General features: G+C 42.7%; 4 protein-coding genes across 6 annotated transcripts; 2 read left to right on the top strand and 2 right to left on the bottom strand.

Moving 5' to 3' along the window:
• Positions 1–137: 137 nt before the first annotated feature.
• LOC110978946 (uncharacterized) lies at positions 138–4,597 on the bottom strand. Of its 2 annotated transcripts, none has more exons than XM_022234307.2 (4): positions 4,408–4,597; positions 4,132–4,210; positions 3,803–3,907; positions 138–3,627 (listed from the first exon to the last, which is right to left on the bottom strand). In XM_022234307.2, exons 2-4 carry the CDS (start codon positions 4,205–4,207, stop codon positions 926–928), a joined length of 2,883 nt encoding a protein of 960 aa, XP_022089999.2. In that variant the 5' UTR covers positions 4,208–4,210; positions 4,408–4,597; the 3' UTR covers positions 138–925. The 2 variants fall into 2 exon arrangements, with proteins under 2 accessions (XP_022089999.2, XP_022089997.2); XM_022234305.2 differs by having other exon boundaries at positions 3,803–3,940; positions 4,408–4,596.
• A 1,713-nt stretch (positions 4,598–6,310) lies between these two features.
• On the top strand, positions 6,311–12,198 carry LOC110979179 (DNA fragmentation factor subunit alpha-like). Of its 2 annotated transcripts, none has more exons than XM_022234764.2 (4): positions 6,311–6,470; positions 7,368–8,141; positions 8,399–8,550; positions 9,700–12,198. In XM_022234764.2, exons 2-4 carry the CDS (start codon positions 7,634–7,636, stop codon positions 9,949–9,951), a joined length of 912 nt encoding a protein of 303 aa, XP_022090456.2. In that variant the 5' UTR covers positions 6,311–6,470; positions 7,368–7,633; the 3' UTR covers positions 9,952–12,198. The 2 variants fall into 2 exon arrangements, with proteins under 2 accessions (XP_022090456.2, XP_022090457.2); XM_022234765.2 differs by having other exon boundaries at positions 8,417–8,550.
• A 421-nt stretch (positions 12,199–12,619) lies between these two features.
• On the bottom strand, positions 12,620–16,124 carry ttc36 (tetratricopeptide repeat domain 36). The gene is made up of 3 exons (XM_087147218.1): positions 15,966–16,124; positions 14,708–14,890; positions 12,620–14,447 (listed from the first exon to the last, which is right to left on the bottom strand). The coding sequence occupies exons 1-3, from the start codon at positions 16,093–16,095 to the stop codon at positions 14,185–14,187; spliced, it is 576 nt and encodes a 191-aa protein (XP_087003344.1). The 5' UTR covers positions 16,096–16,124; the 3' UTR covers positions 12,620–14,184.
• A 246-nt stretch (positions 16,125–16,370) lies between these two features.
• On the top strand, positions 16,371–19,683 carry LOC110979086 (SUZ RNA-binding domain-containing-like). The gene is made up of 4 exons (XM_022234607.2): positions 16,371–16,531; positions 17,229–17,423; positions 17,884–17,975; positions 18,279–19,683. The coding sequence occupies exons 1-4, from the start codon at positions 16,451–16,453 to the stop codon at positions 18,367–18,369; spliced, it is 459 nt and encodes a 152-aa protein (XP_022090299.1). The 5' UTR covers positions 16,371–16,450; the 3' UTR covers positions 18,370–19,683.
• Positions 19,684–19,864: the final 181 nt, after the last annotated feature.

Below are 19,864 nucleotides of genomic sequence, written 5' to 3' on the forward strand. Positions count from 1 at the left end.
ACGGCCGATCAAACGCACGGAGAATGACAAATATCGAATTGCATCTTCATCATGGAAATTTCATCCTTCAGAAGCTTTAGTGGATGGATAGAAAATAAATTATTTAAATACAAGATTAAAACCAAGGAGAGTAGGCGTCAGATGGAAGTCAAGTATTTTAATATAATTCCAAACGAAACAACACCGTTTACACTTTCGTCAACGTGAAGAAAATGCTTTGATCTCAAGAAAATTGGCTTTGAAATGGCTATAAACCTGGAAAACGTTTTGATCATTTTAATAACTTTCGAATGTGAAGACTACTCCTTTACCCCATAGGGTGACTGACGGTACTATACCCATACAAAGCTACATAACATATAAATTGATAAGTTCACAATCCAGTGAAAGATACCACTTACAATCAGTAGGAAAAAAGTCCAACGGTTGGCAGAAATTACAACAGAATTTAGAAGTCACAGAAAGATCGATGTCATTTTTTTTCAGAAACCCAAACATTTGTATTTCTTAATAAAAAGTAATTATATTAAAGCTGTATGGTATATAACATGAATTTGCAATTTCTCTCCTAGTTTTAGGCTTTCTCTTAGCGGGTTTAACATGCACGTAGATCAGTGCAATTTGATAGATGGTGTTTCTCTTGAGTTAACATAATTGGATTTCTGTACAATCGAAGTGAAAAGGCCACACATATTCGCTTTTCACTGGTGTGACTAGACAACTGCATTTGAATAAAAAAATACAATTAATATGTTTAAAATAAATTTAAACCGTTTTCTTGGTTCCAATGATCTCCCTTGAGTAACACAGCAGATTGGTCACCGAATCTGTTCTTTCATTTTGAAGACTTTCAGGAAATGACTTGGAGAATATGTTAGGTACAGTCATTGTCACAAAGAAAACCCCAAAGTTAGTAAAGGAAATTTTAGCCCCACTCATCCTTTCCTCTGGAAGGCGCGAGAGAAAAATCAGAGGTTCGAACCCAGTCTATAACTCGATCATAAGAATTGTCGGAGGTCACAAGTTGAGGGGCAGATACAGAGCGCCCTCCAGCGAGCCTCTCCATCCTTATTGCTTGCTCCATCTGAGCATCGTGAAACCTCATCCACTTCTCGACGTCGAGTGCGGGTTGCAAGGATGAGTTATCCGTCCGTTGTTGTGACTGGACTTCTAATGAATGTGTATCATCGGTTGCAGCAATATCTAGGCGAGGGTTCGGGTTCTTGTCTTCTACAAGAAGTTGAGCGTCATCAATTTCTGTCGACCTGACTGAGATACGGTAAGTTACATTATCGGGCACTCTTTTCTCAGCAATTCCACCAGTAATCGTTATTTCCGCGTTTCTGGAATGATTAAGTTGAAATTTTGTTTTCTTAACGACGGAAGCCTTGAAGATATATTCTAGTTCATGATCTGTCCACGTCCCTTCGGAGAGATATCTGTCAAGACTATCTCGAGATTCTGTCGGCGGTTTGAGAAAAATATCCTCTTCAATGTAACGTCTTGGGTCATACCGCCTGTTGTTGCTATCCTGGCGAAGATCAAAAACGTCGTGTTCACCATTTGCAAGAGTTGAGCAGAACGGAGACACAATGTCCGGTGAGAGGAGCGGACTTTGAAGAGACTTGGGGTGATGTTGAGAGTGATCGACGGTGCCGTAGTTTTCACAAACGAATGTGACATCATCTGACAAGAAGTCGTCAGAGGTGCACTCACTGTCGTCATCAGACAAGAGTAGGATGAGTTCATCGACGTCCAATCCCCAGCTAGTAAGTGATGACTGCGACAACAAAGAGTCACTTCTTGTACTTATTGACAGATTGCTGATGTAACATGATCCTTGATTTCGGTTTTCTGAGCAAGGGTTATCAGAGGATCCTATACTCAAGAACGTTGTCCTTCCAAGATCTGTTGGAGAACTACTGATACTTGTAAGATTTCTGAGATCAGTTCCTGAGGAATTAGGCCAAGTAGGCTTCCTCTTACATTGTGTATCTTTTGATGCCTCTGTGTTGCTTAAAATGTGATTGTTGTTACCATTTCTCATTTGTTGGACTTTGTCTGCCATTTTTCCTTTGATTGCTTTGGTGTCATCGGTGTTCATATTTGAACCCCCTGGCTTAAGTTTCGGTTTGTCATCACCATCCTGCTGCAACCAGCTAAGGTCAATGTGGAGTGCTTTCCGGAGCCCTGCTGGTAAGTGAGACGCATCACGATTCTTCTCTTTCCAGTCTGCTGGCCACGGCACCTTATAGTACCAGTCTTCACTGCTATGGTGATTCTGAGACACCGCTGTGCCATCCTGACATTTCTCATCAACACCGTTAGTTTGCTCAACATTGCTCTCCTCACTCTGAGTGCTTCCACTCTGGACATTTTGTCTTAAGAAACCAGGAGGAGGTGGGACTGTCGACACCTTTGATGGCCTAACTTTCAAGAAGAATCCAGTTGGTGGATAAGATGTTTCTATCATGGTCAAATCAGCAGGACAGTTTGTTACACCTGCTTCGAAATCTTGGGGGCCTGTCAAAGTAATCTTTGATTCGTCTTGAAGTTTGTCGATCCCAAATCCAAGTGGAATGCTCACAGTAGGCGTGGCGTGTTGGGCAACTTTAACTGCGGGAGCAGACACAGGTGGGACCGAGAAAGAATTTGCTGCCTTGGCCACTGTTGCCTCAGTTGTATAATCGTCAGGCACTAGGTTGGTCATCATCATCTGCAAGATGCTATCAAGAGAGCCTTGAGAGGGCTTTGGGACTTCTGTGCATCCGGCTCTATTACGATGCAGGTCTTCAGTGCTGCCATTATTGTTGCTAGAAAGTTGACAATTATACCCTTTGCTGTTCAACCTGGACTCCTCTGACTCGAATTTGGAATCAGATTCTTTCAAAAATGGTCCCTTCAACAGGCCATGATCACCATTCTGCCTTTGCTTCTGTTTACTTCTCTTGGTCATTTTCTTTCCGTAAGATTTGTTCGGCTCTAAGTCACACTTAGGGCGCAGCGGAGGCAGTCGAGGTGGGAAACGAGGCTGGTTTGTAGCAGTGATCGGTGGGTCCTCTAAGGGACTGCGATCGGTGGAGTCTTCCCCTTCCTCGTCTAATTCGTCTCCAAATAATGAGTCTTCGATGAGGTCTAGAACTTTACCATCATCTTTGTGGTCGTGTGGAAGGTCTTTTGATGGATTGGTTTCTTTGGTGACAGACAATAAGCAGCTGTCGGCCACTGGAGAGTCTTTTTCTCTTTGTCTGCCACCACTGTCATCAGCCCAGACAACTACCTGCCGGACAACAAAGCACCCGTCTGACTCTTCCTTGGTGGCGCTCTGAGTGGGTTTCTCATCACCCAAAGATATTCCAGTGATGGCCAGAATTGCCTCGATGGAAAGGTCGGCTAAGTCTTCTGGCGTAAAGTCGGCGTGTTCCTCTTTCAGGTTTTGGACGGGGATTCTAGTCAGCTTTCCTGTCTGTTGGTCCTTCTCGCTCGGTGGTTTGAACTGCTGAAGCCTGGGCTTGTCGGGTAGGATTTCTCCCCAGACTAGGTTGTTAAGGGGTTTTCGTGAAAGCATAGTTGTGTTTCTGTGTCTAAGTGGCGAAACCTTAATTGAAGGAATCTGCCGATATTTTCCTAAAATAGAAATAGCAGGAAAATCCAAGCGTCAAATATTGAAAAGTGAGCATTATTACCGCAAGTCGAAAAGGCTTATTAGCACACTCTCAACTTAGATTGCACACCAAACTATAAAGCGGGGACTCGCTTTATCATTGAACAGGTTGAATCGAACAATGCTGTCGATTGTTACCTGTCAATTTTCTTGGACTTGGCGGACCGATGATTGGCAAGTGGCGGGATGGAGGCGCTGTCGTCGGCCCTTGACTGACAGTCAATTGGATTGGTGAATCCTCTTCTGTCCGAATGTGGACAACAGGAGTTATAGGTTCTATGAACAACAGAATAGAGGTTGCAGATCAAAAAAATAAAGCGAAGAGAAACCAAAACGCACTGAACAGGTGTGATAAATTAACAAAAGCCTCGAACAGGGACCAATAAGCTGCCCAAACAAGTTCGATTTGCTTTACTAAGAAAAGGACAAATTGTTTTACTATTGCCAACTGGTTCGAATTCGTTTACCTTGATTCAAACGAGAACTTGGGATATCAGCCCCTCCTCCATTACAGAGAACAAGCCGCGCTGGTTGTGACACCATGATCTGCAATCAATTTTACATTCCCATGTGTGACCGTTAAAATGTGAGTTTTATTCAAACTGTTGTCAATTCTTCCCAAAATAAAATTCACATTGTCAGTGTTTAGCTTGGCATCGTTAATGATGTAATGCACACATTTAGTAGAAGTATATGTGTGTCAAAGAAAAGAGATGATGAACGCAGTTCGAGAAAAAACTTACTTTTGAGGATGTCGATAAATCGCTCTTAAGTAGGTCGGTTATCTCGAAATTTCTGTGTGGCTGTGTTTAACTAACAAGCTCAATGAAGCATTCGTAACAACGTTGTTTCAGAAAATCTGAAACAAAAACTAAACTCTTTGTTGACATCAAAACAGACACCACTTCATACGCTGTAAGTGTCTGCGCCGTTTATGACGTCATAAAACACACTCAAAAACTTTTAATTTTTATTTGGTAGAAATGATTACATTATTTGCATGCAACAAGGCCAGGGATTTATTCAACACTTAAAAAAACATAGATAATCCTAGTTTCATTTTCTTTTTTGATTGAGACTGTAATTCTGATACGTTCGATAACTTTTGACGGCGTTGTTTGGATGTGCAAGTGAGCGTCGTCTGCGTCATAAAAATGTCATTTTCCTGACGCCATTTGGAGCAATGACACGTGACACAATCTCGTGCACGCATGCACGCACGAATTTCATTAAGTGCAAATAATATTATCCATCATCACACAATGACACGAAGAAGATTCCAAAAACGCCTCCCGCTGAAGCCAGCACACCCATGATGATGATACACATCCAGCAAGCAAAATCTGTGTCGATGATGAGCGCCACCTTCACGGCAGTTTCACATCGCCTGCTGCCTTGGATTTCTTAATTTTGTACGCCGAGCGCTTCACAGTGATAAAGATGGCCAGGTACGAGAGCAGGATGAGGATTAAGCAGACAAAGTTGAAGCCGAGGATGAAGAACATGTACTCGAAACCCAGCTGGAGCTCTGCTGTTAGAGGCAAGAAGTTGTAATTGAAGTAAGGGGTCACGAGGAGAGGACTGGGCCGCGATGAGAATTGCCAGAGCCAACAGCAAAAGTAACGGCGACTCAGGCCGATCTCTGACGCAGGGGAAGACGTTTATTCTTGAAGGGGAAGACGACAAGTGCGCAGCGATCCAAACTAACTAGGGTGACCATAAACATGGATGTCAAGGCTGACTGCTGTGGAAACCACGGACTGGAACCCAATGAACCTGCAGGGGAAACTTGCCTGCCAAGATTCCTTGCATAAGGCGAAAACATTCCGGTTATTGCAGGTCGGCGCTGCCGATAATGATCATAGCTGTAGGATCATTGAGGATACTAAGAAAGTCTGGATGGGGAGCCGTCTTTGCCTTGATAAAGCACGATGGTCCGGGAAAGAACAACCACACTATTTCCCAGAAAAGCACAGACGAAGTCCAAGAATCCAAACAAACGCCCTCAAGACAATATTTTTCATCGTCCTTGCAGGAGGAAAGTTGATAGCGAGGCGCCTCACATTCGCTAAGGGTGTCGACAGCACTTCAACAGATGGCAGACACTTATTCTCATGCCTGCCGGTACAAATAAAAAAACGTTGCGTGCACTTTCCAACTTGAACGGACTTTTTCAAAAACTGGTTGAGATCATTGTACTTCAGTCGTCAGATTTCGAAGAAAAACTTAATTCTGCATCTGGAATGGATAAATTTGAAAAGAATATAATGGTTGAGGTGTGAACAGCCGTGAATTGTCGGAGATCGATGGTAAATCATATTTGGAAGAAGGAACAGCTTTTGACATGTGAGTCGCACTTTTAGGGTGCGTTCGATTAGCTTACACGTGTAAGTCAAACTTGCACGAGAGCGTTCGTTTAGCCATCACGTGACGTTCGTGCCTGCCCTGGTGTCAGCCACCACTACCCTAGCTGGCGAGCGGGTCTCTGGAGGCCGAGGCTGCCCGAGTGTAATGACGTCACGGCCGGATGGACTGTTCGTGCAATGACGTACATGTACGTGATGGAACGTGGCGGGGACTTCACCTTTTTCCCAGAATGCCTTGGCGAGTACACTATGGCTTGATTCAACGACGGGGACCAGCAGCAGCGGGCGCGCAAGCTAGCGCTAAGGGCGCGGCGTTAACGCGCACCACTGCATGCACTGCACTTGCTCGTTCACGGACGTTGTGGCGATTGCAGCGTAGCAGGAAGTAAACGACGAGTGTGTTTCCCATTTTGAGGGGAAATTTATCTTTTTTCCCAAATGTAAGTAAACTTTACCACCATCATAAGAACCTCAAATTCCACTGAATCCTGGAGTTTAAGGACTGTTTGGAAAGGTGAAATGTGAGGAAAAGGACCTTACTGCTGTACTTCTCGAACGGGACCATGACTACTACTGCCTAGGTAGCTTCGTTAGACGACGGAGTACACCTAGCCCAGGTTGGACGTTGTCTCCTTCCGGAACGTAGTACGGTCAGCAGGTCAAGGAGTCCACCTGGGCTAGAGTACACCGTGGTTCAGTACCTAGCCCCACAAATACTAGGCTTAGGGCTGTTGGCCTAGTGGCTCTCTTTTCAAACCTCTCTCTTTTTTCTGTTGGCGACAGAAAAGAGACAGATTGTAAAACTGAGCCACTACACTCTAGGCCTTAGAGAAAAATGAGGGGAACCCTCGCCCTGTGTTCGTAGTGGATAAACCCTTGTGCTTGCCAACCAATGGCTTTGATACATACCAGTATGGTCCGAGTCTAAACTCAGTCATTGTCTCGGTGAACTGCTGCAGACAAATTTTGTTTCTGATTCCTACTGAGTTACGCTACCTTCAAACAATTCTAAAATTTATTCTGTCAAAACTGTAGGCCCTATGAGTACAAACTGCTACTGGTACAAGTGATGATGACTGAGAATATCTGTGTAAACCTGCTCAGTTTGTTATTGATTCTAATAATACAGTGCTACTGCGTGACACCATGGTAGACAGATGTAAGGATCAAACATCAACTAATCAAGATCACATTTCAAGTTAAGTAGTTAACGAGCTGAAGGAACAAGGCTAATCATTATATCATGCTAATCAGACTTTTTAAGCATAAAGCTCTATCCCCCCCTCCCTGCATGTAATACCTCTTGCATTCATCTGCTGTTCCTCTCTACTTCACAGCTGTGGAAGAAGAAAAGTCAGTTTTGATACAGGAATATCTGACGTGATGCAATTCGATTGACCGAGGATACCCACTACTGTTGCTGCACTGTACTATAACACAGACTAGATATGATGGACGGTGTCTTCTAGATGTAGTTACAGCAGTGACTTCATCTTTTCCCCCTCCTTTAACCCTAACCCCCAAGGGTGTATGTATTGAAATTGAAGGATTTAGGACTGTTAGGGTTCAGTACATGTAAGTCCAATTGAGAAAGTGAACACTCATGATGCGAGGAAAGCGTAAAAGGAAGTCATCCAAGCCAAGCTATCATACCCCAGGTACCCCGTCAAAGAAGAAGAAAGCTGGACATGAAGTGGATCATGTCAAGTTGGTTGTGGAGCCCAAACCATCAACATCTGGATCTAAAAGGGGAAAGCTTAAGAGGAAGTCATCTGGGTCAAGTCATGATGCCCCGAGTACATTGTCAAAGAAGAAGAAATATGGACCAAAAGTGGGACGTGACAAACCGGGTGTGGAGCGCAAACCAGGAACGTCCCAAGCCAAGCCGTTAAAAGTCTGTAATGTTAGGAGGACTCGTCAAGTTGGCATCGTTGCCGCCTCACTGCAAGACCTGAGGGCAAAGATCCGGACTGGCTTTCGTGCAGCTGGCAATGAATTTGAAATTGTTCTTGAGGAGGACTGCACAAGAGTTGAAGATGACAACTATTTTCAAACTTTGTCTGACAACACTGTCCTCATGGTCGTGAGTAAAGGAGAACAGTGGACAGAAGGTAAGGCCAAAATGTCAACAAGTTGCTTTGAAGAATATAAATATAAAAGCCTCTTTCTTTGCAGGTTAGTGTTTGGCATTTATATGTAAAAGCTAGTTCACTTGCATTCTTTTTGAACTTGGGCTCTGAAACTTCCAAAAATTCAAAGAAATTCCCAAGTTTGGGGATGCATTCTCTGGCCTTGTCAATATCAATGAAAGAAAAATAACTTCAGCCAGTTAGACTATGAAGATTTACTTTGCCCATTTGTTTTCTACCTGCTACTTCACTCCAAGGAGAAGATGAGGAAGGTTTAGTGGAAGTGGACGGGGCTGGACCCACAAGTTCAACCAACCCTCTGGACAGAGTGGCCAAAAGAATTGCCAAAAACCCATCTGTGATGGCTTTCCTTCCCAAGGTGGATTTAGAGGTATAATAACCTGACCCTTTGGAACTCTCAGTCCAATTAGGAAAGAAATTTATGCTTGTTTTACCTGAAATCAGACCTGTTGAGTTGGAAAAACTTCACTATGTAGAAGGTGATTCAAGAATGATAAACCCAGGCCCAGTGTCTAATCTGTTGATTTTCGATAAGGATCTCTACGCCAGTCAAGACTTTTGTTTTAAGGTAACTGTGGAAAGAAGCAACCACTACATATTTTATGTAGTTAGGCAACAAGGCAAACTGCGCATGCTCTGTCCCTCACCCACCCCCAAAAAATTAAAGTGGGTTGTTTTAATACCAGGTTTTTTGCTCTTACACTGACATGTATAAAGCAGTGTATACTCAGTGCTCCATTGCCTGAGAGCTTGCGCAGAAATTCACAAGCTTACTCTTGGGATTTCAAGCTATTCATGGTGATAGACAATGAAGGTGGAAAGCTTGTGGTAGCACCATGCAAGGATACGATCTCTTTTGTGAGTCTGTATGGTTCTGAAAAGAACCGTGAGGAACTCAACGTTTCGGACAGTATGCTTTGTCCGTCGTCAGGAGACTGAAGAGATGCGGATAGAGAGTGGGGCTTCGGCTTCTCCATCAGCGACATCTGGCAGCCCCTGCTCACCTCCTGGTCTGATGGGTCCTCTCTACCCTAGCCCCCCCGCCCATGGGTCTCCTATACCCAGGCAACCTTCCCCCACCACAGCCTATGACCAACTGACATGCATCAGTACCCAGGTGGATCCACCAGCTGCATCCTCGTTCCACCTGACTACACAGTAGGAACCATCACACTCCAGTGCTCCCAGTCAGCTTATAAGCCCCACTCTCTGTCGGCATCTCTTCAGTCTCCCGACGACGGACAGAGCATACTGTCCGAAACGTTGAGTTCCTCACGGTTCTTTTCAGAACCATACAGACTCACAAAACAGATCGTATCCTTGCATGGTGCTTCCGCAAGCTTTCCACCTAAGCTTACTCTTGTTGGCCTCAAACCAATGACCTCCTGTTTACTAGTGCAGATGATTGACCACTGAGCTTGCTGGGGTCAGCTGGCTGGTCTGAGTTAGAAGTTTTATCTTGTGCTTTAAATACAAATCACTAGTGTTTGTGTACCATTCTTTCCCCCCAAATTGTCAGGTTGTAGTAGACTCAGACATCAACCGACTTCAAGTCTTGCTCTGTCAGTCCAAAGAAGATGCACAATTTATCCAGGATGCTTGTGAGAGACGGCTGAATGAAATGATCCAATCAGAAGAGGCCAGGAATCTTCTCAAACTGTATCACCGAGCAAAGACCAAGGCCAAAAATGTTGATGTTGTAAGTGGGTCTTCACCCTCCAAGGCTGAGGTCAAATCCTTGGCCATCACGGTCAAGGATCAGACCGAGTGACAGGATTGGATACAGAGGTTAAGACCAAGACTATTTGATATTTTTGGAAAGATTCCAGGCCAATCCCAGTTGTATGGAGTAAAATCCGGCATCGTACAGTAAGTCGACATAGTACAACTCGGCAAATCTCTCAAGTTGGCAGTCTTACAAAAGACCCGATCATCTCTAATTCATTTCCATAAGAATTGTTAATTCCAAGTTGGCTTTTAGAAGTTGTCATTTCGCCTAAGTGTTACTCTCGGTCCCATTTTCACAAACGAACAAGAGAATCCTTTGTGTAAGTTGGCATTTACATGTACTGTACATGTACATTGGCATTGACCTCTGCCGCTGTGCAATTGGCAAGAAGGATTTATGTACATGTGGTAAGTCCCATGGCGATGTGACCGTTGCATTGGTGTACATTTATGTAGCGTTACAGTCAAGGCACCTCCCATCACGGCATTACGTGTGCTGCTACCACTGGAAGATCCCAAACCTTTTTCTGCTAGCATGTGTATGTAAAATGAGGCTATGTGGCGTCAAAATTGATTGTCTGCTTTCCAACACCTTAAGCATGAGACAAGTTGCACTGTGAGCACGGTGTGGTGGAAGCGCGTGAGACTCGATAAAGCATGTATGGCACACAGGTTCCTATCGCAAAAATAGCAATGGCATGGAATGGCAGGGAGCCAGTGATGCCCGAAGTACATTCCGAACTTTGACACTCCAAAAGCATGAAGCGATTAAAAACTTCTGCAATACTTCAGTGAATGAGCTAGATTCCCCTCTGTGCATAGGTATTTTCCACTTTCATGTACATGTATTTTTCAGTGGTCAGCATTTATCTGTACGTTGTACATGCAGGCATGTACTCCGTTCGCACTCATGGACCACTGTCCTTCACATAATCCAATCCCTCTGTCACTTCGGAGCATCACATGTTGCATGTTTTCATCGTGTCTTTTCCTTCCTCCGTAAATATGCTCGAACTAGATATTTTGAGCACTGCAACCTAATCACATGTACATTTATGTGCATGTATGGTCATCGTTTCATATAAGTTGGCAAAATGACGACTTACAGTAGAATTCAGCCTTTGCGTAAGTCGTCACAAATTTTGGGGTCCCAAGGGTGCCTACTTAGCCGGGGTTTACTGTGTACACATGTTGAAAATCTAAATTTTACATGAATGTGAATTTTAGTTTAATGATTTTTTAGTCAACTTCGAAAAATGTGACAAACGCATACTCTGTGATGTCAGAGGCTGCATTTCAGAGCAATTTCGTAAGAGGTGTTTTTCATTTGTTAATTTTGTCTGCTGGTTAAGGCTTACACTGAAGTGTCCAGATTGAGTTTCATTTTCAGTCAAGAATACAAAGACAATTCCTGGCAGTGACATGCTATTGCTTGGAATGGATTAAATATGTTTGCCATCTTGAATTGAAAGTGAGGCACGACTTTCTCTTTTTGGAACGTTTGAGTAAAACTAACACCAACAAAGTACAAGTTCACTCAAACTCATGCCAGATTTTGTTTAGAATAATTTAGAACTTGTGATCAATTATATCTTGATGTTTTAAGTCACATTAAAAAACACTAAAACTGAAGATTGGAACCCAAACTAATGTTGCATTTAACAGATCACACTGGATATGATAGATTCAGGGAACAAGGGGAACAAATGCTTCCCGATGAAGAAGGCCTATTACCTTTGTAATCCTCTGTAACTTTGTGGTCCTATCTTCTGTAAAGTATATCCAATTTTGATAGAAATGTCCGTTATCAATCATCCTTCCGATTAATTTCTGTCATTGTAAGACGCCACAACAATAATTTTTTTGAGAAAGTAAATACATGTACATGTAATTTAGTGAAAACGGACATCCTCAAACTAGCCTACTTCTTGAGTCCACATGGTCCATGCCATGGCAAAAACTGAGCCATCATTTCAACCTGAGGCCAGCCTTGAGTCCTCCAACACTGGGAAATGACTGACAGATGAAAAATCCAGTTTCAGGATGATGGAGAAAAGTTTGTTTTTTAACTCATTGTAAAATTTTAATTAGGTTGTGTGTTTTTCCAAGTCATATACATGTGTCTCTGATTTCCTGCCTTTAGAATATGTACATGTATTTTGTATATATCGTCAATTTTTTGGGCCGTCATGTAATTATATCTTGCACGGTGTCGTAGTATTTTTCTACACCTTTGTGATCTTGTTATTCAGTAACATGCAATAAAGCTATTGAGCAGTACTACAAGCTAGTCAGAGAGACAATTCCATTCTTGGGTCAGAAGTGGTCACTGACCTGTAGGGTCATCGTTGGACCAAAATCAAAATAGGACAGGTGACTGTCAGGATGCTGTAAAATACATATGTATAGCTTTGTCCACAAATGTGCTGAAGGAAAATCTACATTGAGAAAAAAGATAGGGGGATGGGGTGGGGCTTGTGAAGTACCAGTTTCATATTCATGATAAATAGATTTCTCTTCAATGAATGGCCAAGTATTTTGCATAATACATGTAGTACATGTATACATATGTAAATTTCAAGGCAGCGGATTAGGTTGTGTATGTTATTAGATTATTATCCCTGATTAGCATGCCAAATATACCTTTTGGAAATAATCACTTCAGTGCTTTAAATATTTACAAATATACACATTTGAAACTAAAAGGAAAATAACTGTTCCGAAACACTTGAGACACTGCATCTTTACTGTCTGAAATTTTACATAAACCCAAGAAAACAATCCTCAGATATATGAAAGAGCATTGCTGAAGCCGGTCGGCAAACTTGGCATGACAGATCTTTGTTTCCGTCTTTTGGCAATAACGTTGCTGCGTTTCAAAATAACCTTCACCACCCTTAGCTTTTCCCATACTATTGACAACATCCCAAAGAAACTTGTTCTCAAATAATGTGACAGTTAAACAGGTGTAAATGTGCAGCCCGTTAATCAAGGCAACACATACACTTTGCTCGCCTTTCGTCAAGGCCTTCGTGGCAGTGTGTAACTACAAAGCGACTGGACAGGAGACCAGGCAAGTGGTGCAGCCACGAGGCCTTTTCCAACTTGATTTTGAGGTTTTTGTGGTGACTTATTCTTAAGCTTTCTGATAGGCATTATTCATAAATTTCATGTAAACAGTCAAAGCACAGAGTCTCCAAAATAAACGGCATCAACTCCAAAGCTTATGCAATGTTTCCATCTGGTTTTTCATGAGGGCAATAAGTGGTGAGATGACAACTATGACGCTTGTTGGTGGGGGATGGTGCTGACGTTGGAGTAACACTAGCAAGTAGCAGTTCATCAAGGCCGAATGGTCAAAGCAAAACGGCAGTGCTTGAAATACAGCTCTTACTTTTGTGTTTCCATATCCCGTGGGCAGAGACGAAAGTGTCACGCTCGCGTACAGATAATTCAGTAGCCCAACGCTGCAATGGTTTAAACTCGGCAAGGTGAGAGTTTCCAGCAGAAGAACTGTCCAAATACTGATCAGACAACTGACCTGCACTCACGGCCACTGACACCTGCCATCTTTCGTATACTTTCAATTTGCATAATAGGTTAATGTATGCTGACCCCCCTTGCTTATGATTGGTTGGGATTAAATCGAAAACATAAAGAAAAACATAAGAAATTCCTGACAAGTTGGAAAAGGCTCTTGTGCTGAGCTGCACGTGTATGTGGTCTCCTCTCCAGTCGCTTTGCGGTTACACACGGCCAAGAAGGCCTTGATGAAAGGTTAACACTTTGCTTGATACTCTTAAGAAGCCAAGTAAGGCTTTCATAAATTTACACTTGCAATATTTTACAATTCATATGTTTGCATCGGTGCCATACTCGGGCGAGCTTAATCATTTGAGAAATAAAGTGTGAAAAGAAATAAAAGACACCTTTGATAAGCGACGTTACTTCCGAAATTCCCCTTTCCAACGAACAGGTTTCTGTGCTCTACCCACCCCTTCACTGAACACAGGCAACCGAGCAAACTCAGTCCCCTTATTCTCATCTAGAACCACGCCCACTGATTGGGCAAAGCTACATCACATCCAGCAAGAAATGAGACCAAGGGGTACTCCCCCCCAACATGCCCAATTGCTATGCACACTACAGACTACTGGTAACACATCCCCTTAGATGTCTGAAAAGAATCCCTCAGATTCCACTAAAACAATGACCAACACAAAGCAGGGGGGGTCTCTCCGTATTCGTATCTTGCTTCATATGAGTTGCATAGTTCTTAATCTTGATATTCCCCAGCTTTTAGCCGCCCAATGACATCGGACAGCATCTGGTTACACATGGCCGCATAGGGGTTCATCCTTACAACCTGCGACCTCGCAAACGCACTCCCCAGGCAAGCGGCCATCTTGAAATCACTCAGTGCTTCGTCATCATGCCCCTCAAGTCGGTTGATGAGTGCCCGCTGGGTGTAGGCTTGGCAGGCCGCCTTGCCACGCCCCCCGCTCAGCTCAATGGCATGATTCAGATCTTCAAAGGCACCTGTAGGGAAGAAATCAAACCAATTACAATGCCTTCCAGACACAGAATGATAGGAAATTGACAAAGTAAAAAGATGTACAGAACCTTGAGAGATTCAATAGGTCTTAGGAATTGTCTAAAGGTGTCATCAACAACCACCGTAGCTTGTCTCATCACTACTTTTTGAAATCAAGGTCTTGCTTTGCATTTTGATGAGAGTGAACACTGATGGAAACGCTGATGTATCTTAGCTGCCCAGGCCAATCTAGGAGTGCACGTACCAATGACATCTCCCTTCAGACGCAAGGCCTGGGCTCGGTTGTTGTAGCAGGACGCCCTCTCTGGTGCCACCTGGACAGCCTTGTTGAAGAAGCTGATTGCGGAGTCTATGTCACCTGCCTCTGCGCTGTGGACACCTTGCAGTTCCAACTCTTTAGCCTGTTGAGCACCTTCGCTGTTGTCATCTACATTGATGCCATTACCAAAGGGAAGAAATTAAACATAAATTTTATGGTAGATGGTCGTAAACAGAAGTACTGGGCATATCCCCGATTGCTTTTCATGGAAAGACATTCATTTTGACTTGACAAAGTTGATTGGGTCTCCAGCAGAAAATACAGACACGATAGAGGATTCAAAAGCATGGTTAATATTTATAAGCAACTGATCGTAAGGCCAGAAAATATGAATACCGACTGTCGGGTCTACATCTATACCCAGCAAGATATGGGACGGAGGTGTACTCCCTACATGTCCAATCCCTATACATACTCTATTCACAGACTTTATACAGACTATTGTTACCCAACACATCCCCCTAGATGTGTGTGAAGAATTCCTGAGATTCCACTCAAACAATGACCAACACAAAGATGTTGGGGGGGGTGCACTCTCCATCCCATATCTTGCCTCAAATGTATACATCATCAGATCATGGCCCTGCTGAGTCATATGCAGCAAGGTATGAGACGGAGAGAACCCCCCCTGCTTTGTGTTGGTCATTGTCTCGCAGGAATCTGGGGAATTCCTTTCAGACATCTTGGGGGGGATGTGTTAAGTACAATAGTCTGGAATGTGTATAGGGATTGGACATGTTGGGGGGTACCCCTCGGTCTCATTTCTTGCTGGGTATAAGCTGAGTAAAGATTAGTGTGCAAGTCCCAGATGCTGTACTTTAACCTTTGAAAAAAAGCTGATCCTTTCCAACAAGGCGATTGCCTTTAGGGTCTCGGTTACTGGTTATTCAAGAAAAGAAAATCAGATGTCAGTGAGATTAAATGAAAAAAGTGTTTCCTCACACCCTCCCCACACCCAGCAAAAATCTTGCATCCGTCCCTAAAATATAATTTTGCTCAAATGCTTTGTCAACCTTTGTGTAACAACAAACATTGACAAGAAAGAGTGCTTATACATCCCTGGGCAAGCGACCCGCCCCCCTCCATCGTCTCGTGTGCACATATCATTCATGTATCGATACATGTACATTATGTCTTGCCCTCATATCCTGCGAAACACGCATTAACGTGATTATAAGCATACCCTGTGTGTCATCATTTTGGCTGGTATGCGGTATTTCACCACCCGCAGGCATCAAAGGATTGAAAATTACTTCCAAAAGAGCATCTTCTTTGGCAATATTGTCCGACGACATGATGTTCGTGGTTGTCATTTGATACCACGTAGACAATGTGCAGTCTTGTGGTGCAGTCTGGGTACAAGACAATTCTCGTCTGTGTACAGACGGCTGTTGCCTGTATCGGGGGGCGGGGATTGTAGGTGATTTGGATCGATATAATGTAGAAATATGATTCTGCAGGATTTTAGAAAAATATTTAATACTGTAGAGGGTAAATAGTCGAACCTGAATCGAAAACCCGGTTTCTTTTATATCAAAAGCTTTAAAACAGAAAAGAGCCGTATGCATTTTGAACAAACAGTTTCGTCAGGTACCTGTGTTTCACTCTGTTGACTGTATATTAATTTGCTGTTCGAAGTAACTGGCTAGGGCAAGGAAAGCTAAGAAGATGACCTCAAATCATGATGGAAATCTTGATAATTTGGAAGATGACGAATTGGGGAGTTGGGAAGAGATGGAAGATAGTGGGGTAAGATCTTAAGAAGCTTTTAGTTTCCATAATACCGACTGTAGGTCTAAGAATATATTAATTTCATATAGGCCTAGGCTTACCTCCATAATTAACAGTGACTGTATAGTAGTGTATGGTCCCTCGGTGTAGGTCAGTTTGACTGCCTCCCTCCCTTTCTGTATTTAGATGTGTCAACTTGGTCAAAATATTTACTTATAAAGGCATCAATGCATGCACAATGCCTGAGTAGGTCCTATGCATCGTATTTATCATGGTGTAATCAGAATTAATAGCATGAACATGGGGTAGGCCCCTCCCCCGTGTGCCAAGTATTTGGAAGTGCTACCTAGGCCCCTCATGCCCCTAGGCCTACCCAGTCCCTAGCAGTATGATTTGTCAGGTCTCAGTAGAAATCATGAAAGTGAAAATAAAATGTAGACTAGATTCAATATGGTTTGGTAGGCAGGTACGTTCAAACATTGAATCTACTGTCATTACCGTCAACTGTGGCCAGCCAGTCAGTGTCAGTGATCTCGCTGCACCATTTGCCAATCTTGATGCCCACATTATACCCCATCATGCCCCTCTTCTCCCAAATTAGTTCCTGTGGAAGAGTTTCCTTGGATTTGGAAAGGGAGGGAAAGTTATAGATTTTTGACAAGATCAATGAATAGTGCAGCTACAGCTTTCTTTTGGTCACGTTTAAATATTGCAGGTGTTGGATGAACGTCTTGAGAAGCAACTAAAATCAAACCAGATGATGGCAGACAGAGACAGACAGTCACAAGCTCCCATCATGCTTCAAGAGGACTCAATAAGGACTGCATATCAACCACAGCTGAAGATTCTCAGGAGACCCACAGGATCTGATGGCAGTGAAGATCTCGGCAAGGAATCCAAGCAGGCAGTGGTAATGCCATGTCCCAGCTATGACATCTGTCCCAACTACAGTGCCATAGTCGGGCTAGTCCAACAGTGGCATAGTGCCATCATGTACCAAAATCGTTTCAATTGTCAGTAACTTGTGGAAGCAGAATCTGGTTTATATTTGTGTCATGGATTAGATGAACGAATTCTGTTAACTGTGAGCCGCAGAGAGAAGGTTGAGGAATGTTTGACAGGAATTTGCCGACAATAGTTGATCTCCCTAACTACTGCACGGCAGTTAGGCCATCCAAACTATAGTGGAGACTGGTGCCATAGTTGGGATATAGACTGGTACCTTAACTCTTTGGCCAGTTCTTCTGGGAAATATATGCATAGTAAAAAGTACCAGTGCTCGATCTTGCCCTCACGGTTGACAAAGTGATGAGGCTTGACAGGCACTCAAGCAACATTGGTTTTTATTTTTCACTCCCTTGCATTCTCAGGCGCAGACTAAATCCCTAGCTGAGAGGGAAGCGGCTTATGCAGCAGCAAGGAGGAGAATTATGGGCTCAGCAGCAAACAGTGAGGAATCAAGGTAAGCCATCTTCAAGGCTCCGTGAGTTAACATTTACTCCAAAACACGTAGTCTGTCCAAATATCCATTCCTCTGAATATCAGTGACCATGATGGACTTCAATTGAATTTGGTTTCCTGAAAGGCGGACTTGTCAACCATGCACTCTTTAACATGATTAAAACCCTGGCTCAAGTTAATTTGACCAGGTGAAACTTGACTTGATAAACATAATAATGTAAAAAAACAAAAACAGAGTGAAGAAAGTGTTTGAAATAATGCACGTTTCTTTCAATGATGATGCCTCTTTTGGAAAACTTTGCAGGCAAGACGTAACTCTAGCCAAGCCATCAACAAGTAGCACGAGACTAGATGTTGAGTCTGGGAAACGCCAACCAGCTAAGGGCAAGAGGTAACAGCAGGTGCCGATTTCACTCCACACCTGCACACCTGTGTACATTATTAGTTGATGAATAAAGGCATATTTTTATTTACTACAGTTTTTTATCCAAACTTATCTCACTTTATACTGGACTGATTTGAAGCTGCAGTAGTGGGTCATTCTGTAAATTAGGGGTCCAATGTTTTTTGTTTCCCTGTCACATCTGACATATGATTTTGTAAGTTCAGAATACATTTTCTGATTTCCAAGAGTGATAAATGAATGCAAATTATCTGCCCAAACAAACAGACATAGTTTGAAATCAATTTCAGTGATATTTCCATGTCAAATTACACAGGTCAGGTGTAACAGGGACACAAAATTATCACACTTTTGGACCCTGAAGTCATAGAATGACCCTAGTGTGTGAAATCTCAGAGCAAGTGGAAACCTTTGCCCCCTAACAAAACTTCCCCAATCAAGATTCTTGATTCTTGGGGAAAGATTTTGCTGTCATAGCTTATCTATTCATCTCCCAAAATATTTCTTGCAGTTCTCCTAGGCTTCTTTCAAGCACATGCCCCCAATGAGACACTTATTGTGATTGTTATTGTGTTTTTAAGATTAACCCCAACTTGCTGCTAAAAAAAGAACGATTTGACCTGGCCTCGTCCAAAGTTGTTGGGTGACTTTCCTGTTCCCTAGCTTAGAGTCCAGGAAGGTTCTTGGAAACAGATGATGACCTCACAGTGTGTCAAACACTGAGGACTACAGAGTGGTTCAGAGATATTGACTTCACTTTCCTGTCTAACTTTGTGTCAGAAAGACTTCACTCTTCATGCAGAGATTAACATGCACATTGTAGTGCTCTTTGAATAATTCATTTATTGTTCAGATATTTCTACCATCATATTCTTGTTTGTCAAGTTCGTCAAGATTCTCAAGTCAACACACTTTTCTGTAAGTAAATACACATGTACATGATGTAAACAGTTCTTTAATTCTTTTTACAGAAAAAAATTAACGTAGGATTGCTTCTTAATTTTTGTAGAAATCTTCGATGTCCAGGGAATGACTTCATTTAAACTGTTTCTCCTCAAGTCAAGTTTTTCACGATTGAAATGAGTTACACTAAGATAGCCAGCTGAATAAGCTGGTATTTATTACATCGACTGTTGAGGATTAATCTATCATCTTGTAAACTCATGAGAGTGGGTGTGTAAGAGTTGACCATGAGAATTTGTATCTTAGTAAGTGGTATAGCACTCCTGGAGCACTGCAATTTTTGCCGTAAAAGGTAAACAGTGACACTGATGTGACCAGTAATAAAGATATTGTGATATAATAATCTTCACCGAATTCCCTCGTCTTATTGTTAATTTTCCATGAATTCAAGGACCTTTATTATCTTGAGTTCAGCTCAATTTGTGCTTCATGAAAGTTGGATGTGAAAGTAACATGACTTTGTAACCCACCATGAAAAATCTGAAAGAAGAGAATTATGGTGGAGTTTTGGAAATATTCCTTGG

The sequence above is a fragment of the Acanthaster planci genome, linkage group LG16 (assembly GCF_054643075.1).
Source record: "Acanthaster planci isolate LZ-2023a linkage group LG16, COTS_SCS, whole genome shotgun sequence".
Taxonomy (NCBI): Eukaryota; Metazoa; Echinodermata; class Asteroidea; order Valvatida; family Acanthasteridae; genus Acanthaster; species Acanthaster planci.

What these genes read in the sequence shown, in the direction of transcription:
- ttc36 (XM_087147218.1), bottom strand. Translation starts at nt 16,095, where the DNA reads ATGACAACCACGAACATCATGTCGTCGGACAATATTGCCAAAGAAGAT. An exon ending in CCAAAATGATGACACACAGG is followed by an intron (nt 14,891 to 15,965) that starts GTATGCTTATAA and finishes GCATCAATGTAG; the next exon opens with ATGACAACAGCGAAGGTGCT. An exon ending in TCTGAAGGGAGATGTCATTG is followed by an intron (nt 14,448 to 14,707) that starts GTACGTGCACTC and finishes TCTTCCCTACAG; the next exon opens with GTGCCTTTGAAGATCTGAAT.
- LOC110979179 (XM_022234764.2), top strand. Translation starts at nt 7,634, where the DNA reads ATGATGCGAGGAAAGCGTAAAAGGAAGTCATCCAAGCCAAGCTATCAT. An exon ending in AGGAGAACAGTGGACAGAAG is followed by an intron (nt 8,142 to 8,398) that starts GTAAGGCCAAAA and finishes TTTGTTTTCTAC; the next exon opens with CTGCTACTTCACTCCAAGGA. An exon ending in TTCCCAAGGTGGATTTAGAG is followed by an intron (nt 8,551 to 9,699) that starts GTATAATAACCT and finishes CCAAATTGTCAG; the next exon opens with GTTGTAGTAGACTCAGACAT.
- LOC110978946 (XM_022234305.2), bottom strand. Translation starts at nt 4,207, where the DNA reads ATGGTGTCACAACCAGCGCGGCTTGTTCTCTGTAATGGAGGAGGGGCT. An exon ending in AAGTTCTCGTTTGAATCAAG is followed by an intron (nt 3,941 to 4,131) that starts GTAAACGAATTC and finishes TGTTGTTCATAG; the next exon opens with AACCTATAACTCCTGTTGTC. An exon ending in AAGTCCAAGAAAATTGACAG is followed by an intron (nt 3,628 to 3,802) that starts GTAACAATCGAC and finishes TTTCTATTTTAG; the next exon opens with GAAAATATCGGCAGATTCCT.
- LOC110979086 (XM_022234607.2), top strand. Translation starts at nt 16,451, where the DNA reads ATGACCTCAAATCATGATGGAAATCTTGATAATTTGGAAGATGACGAA. An exon ending in AAGAGATGGAAGATAGTGGG is followed by an intron (nt 16,532 to 17,228) that starts GTAAGATCTTAA and finishes TAAATATTGCAG; the next exon opens with GTGTTGGATGAACGTCTTGA. An exon ending in GCAAACAGTGAGGAATCAAG is followed by an intron (nt 17,976 to 18,278) that starts GTAAGCCATCTT and finishes AAAACTTTGCAG; the next exon opens with GCAAGACGTAACTCTAGCCA.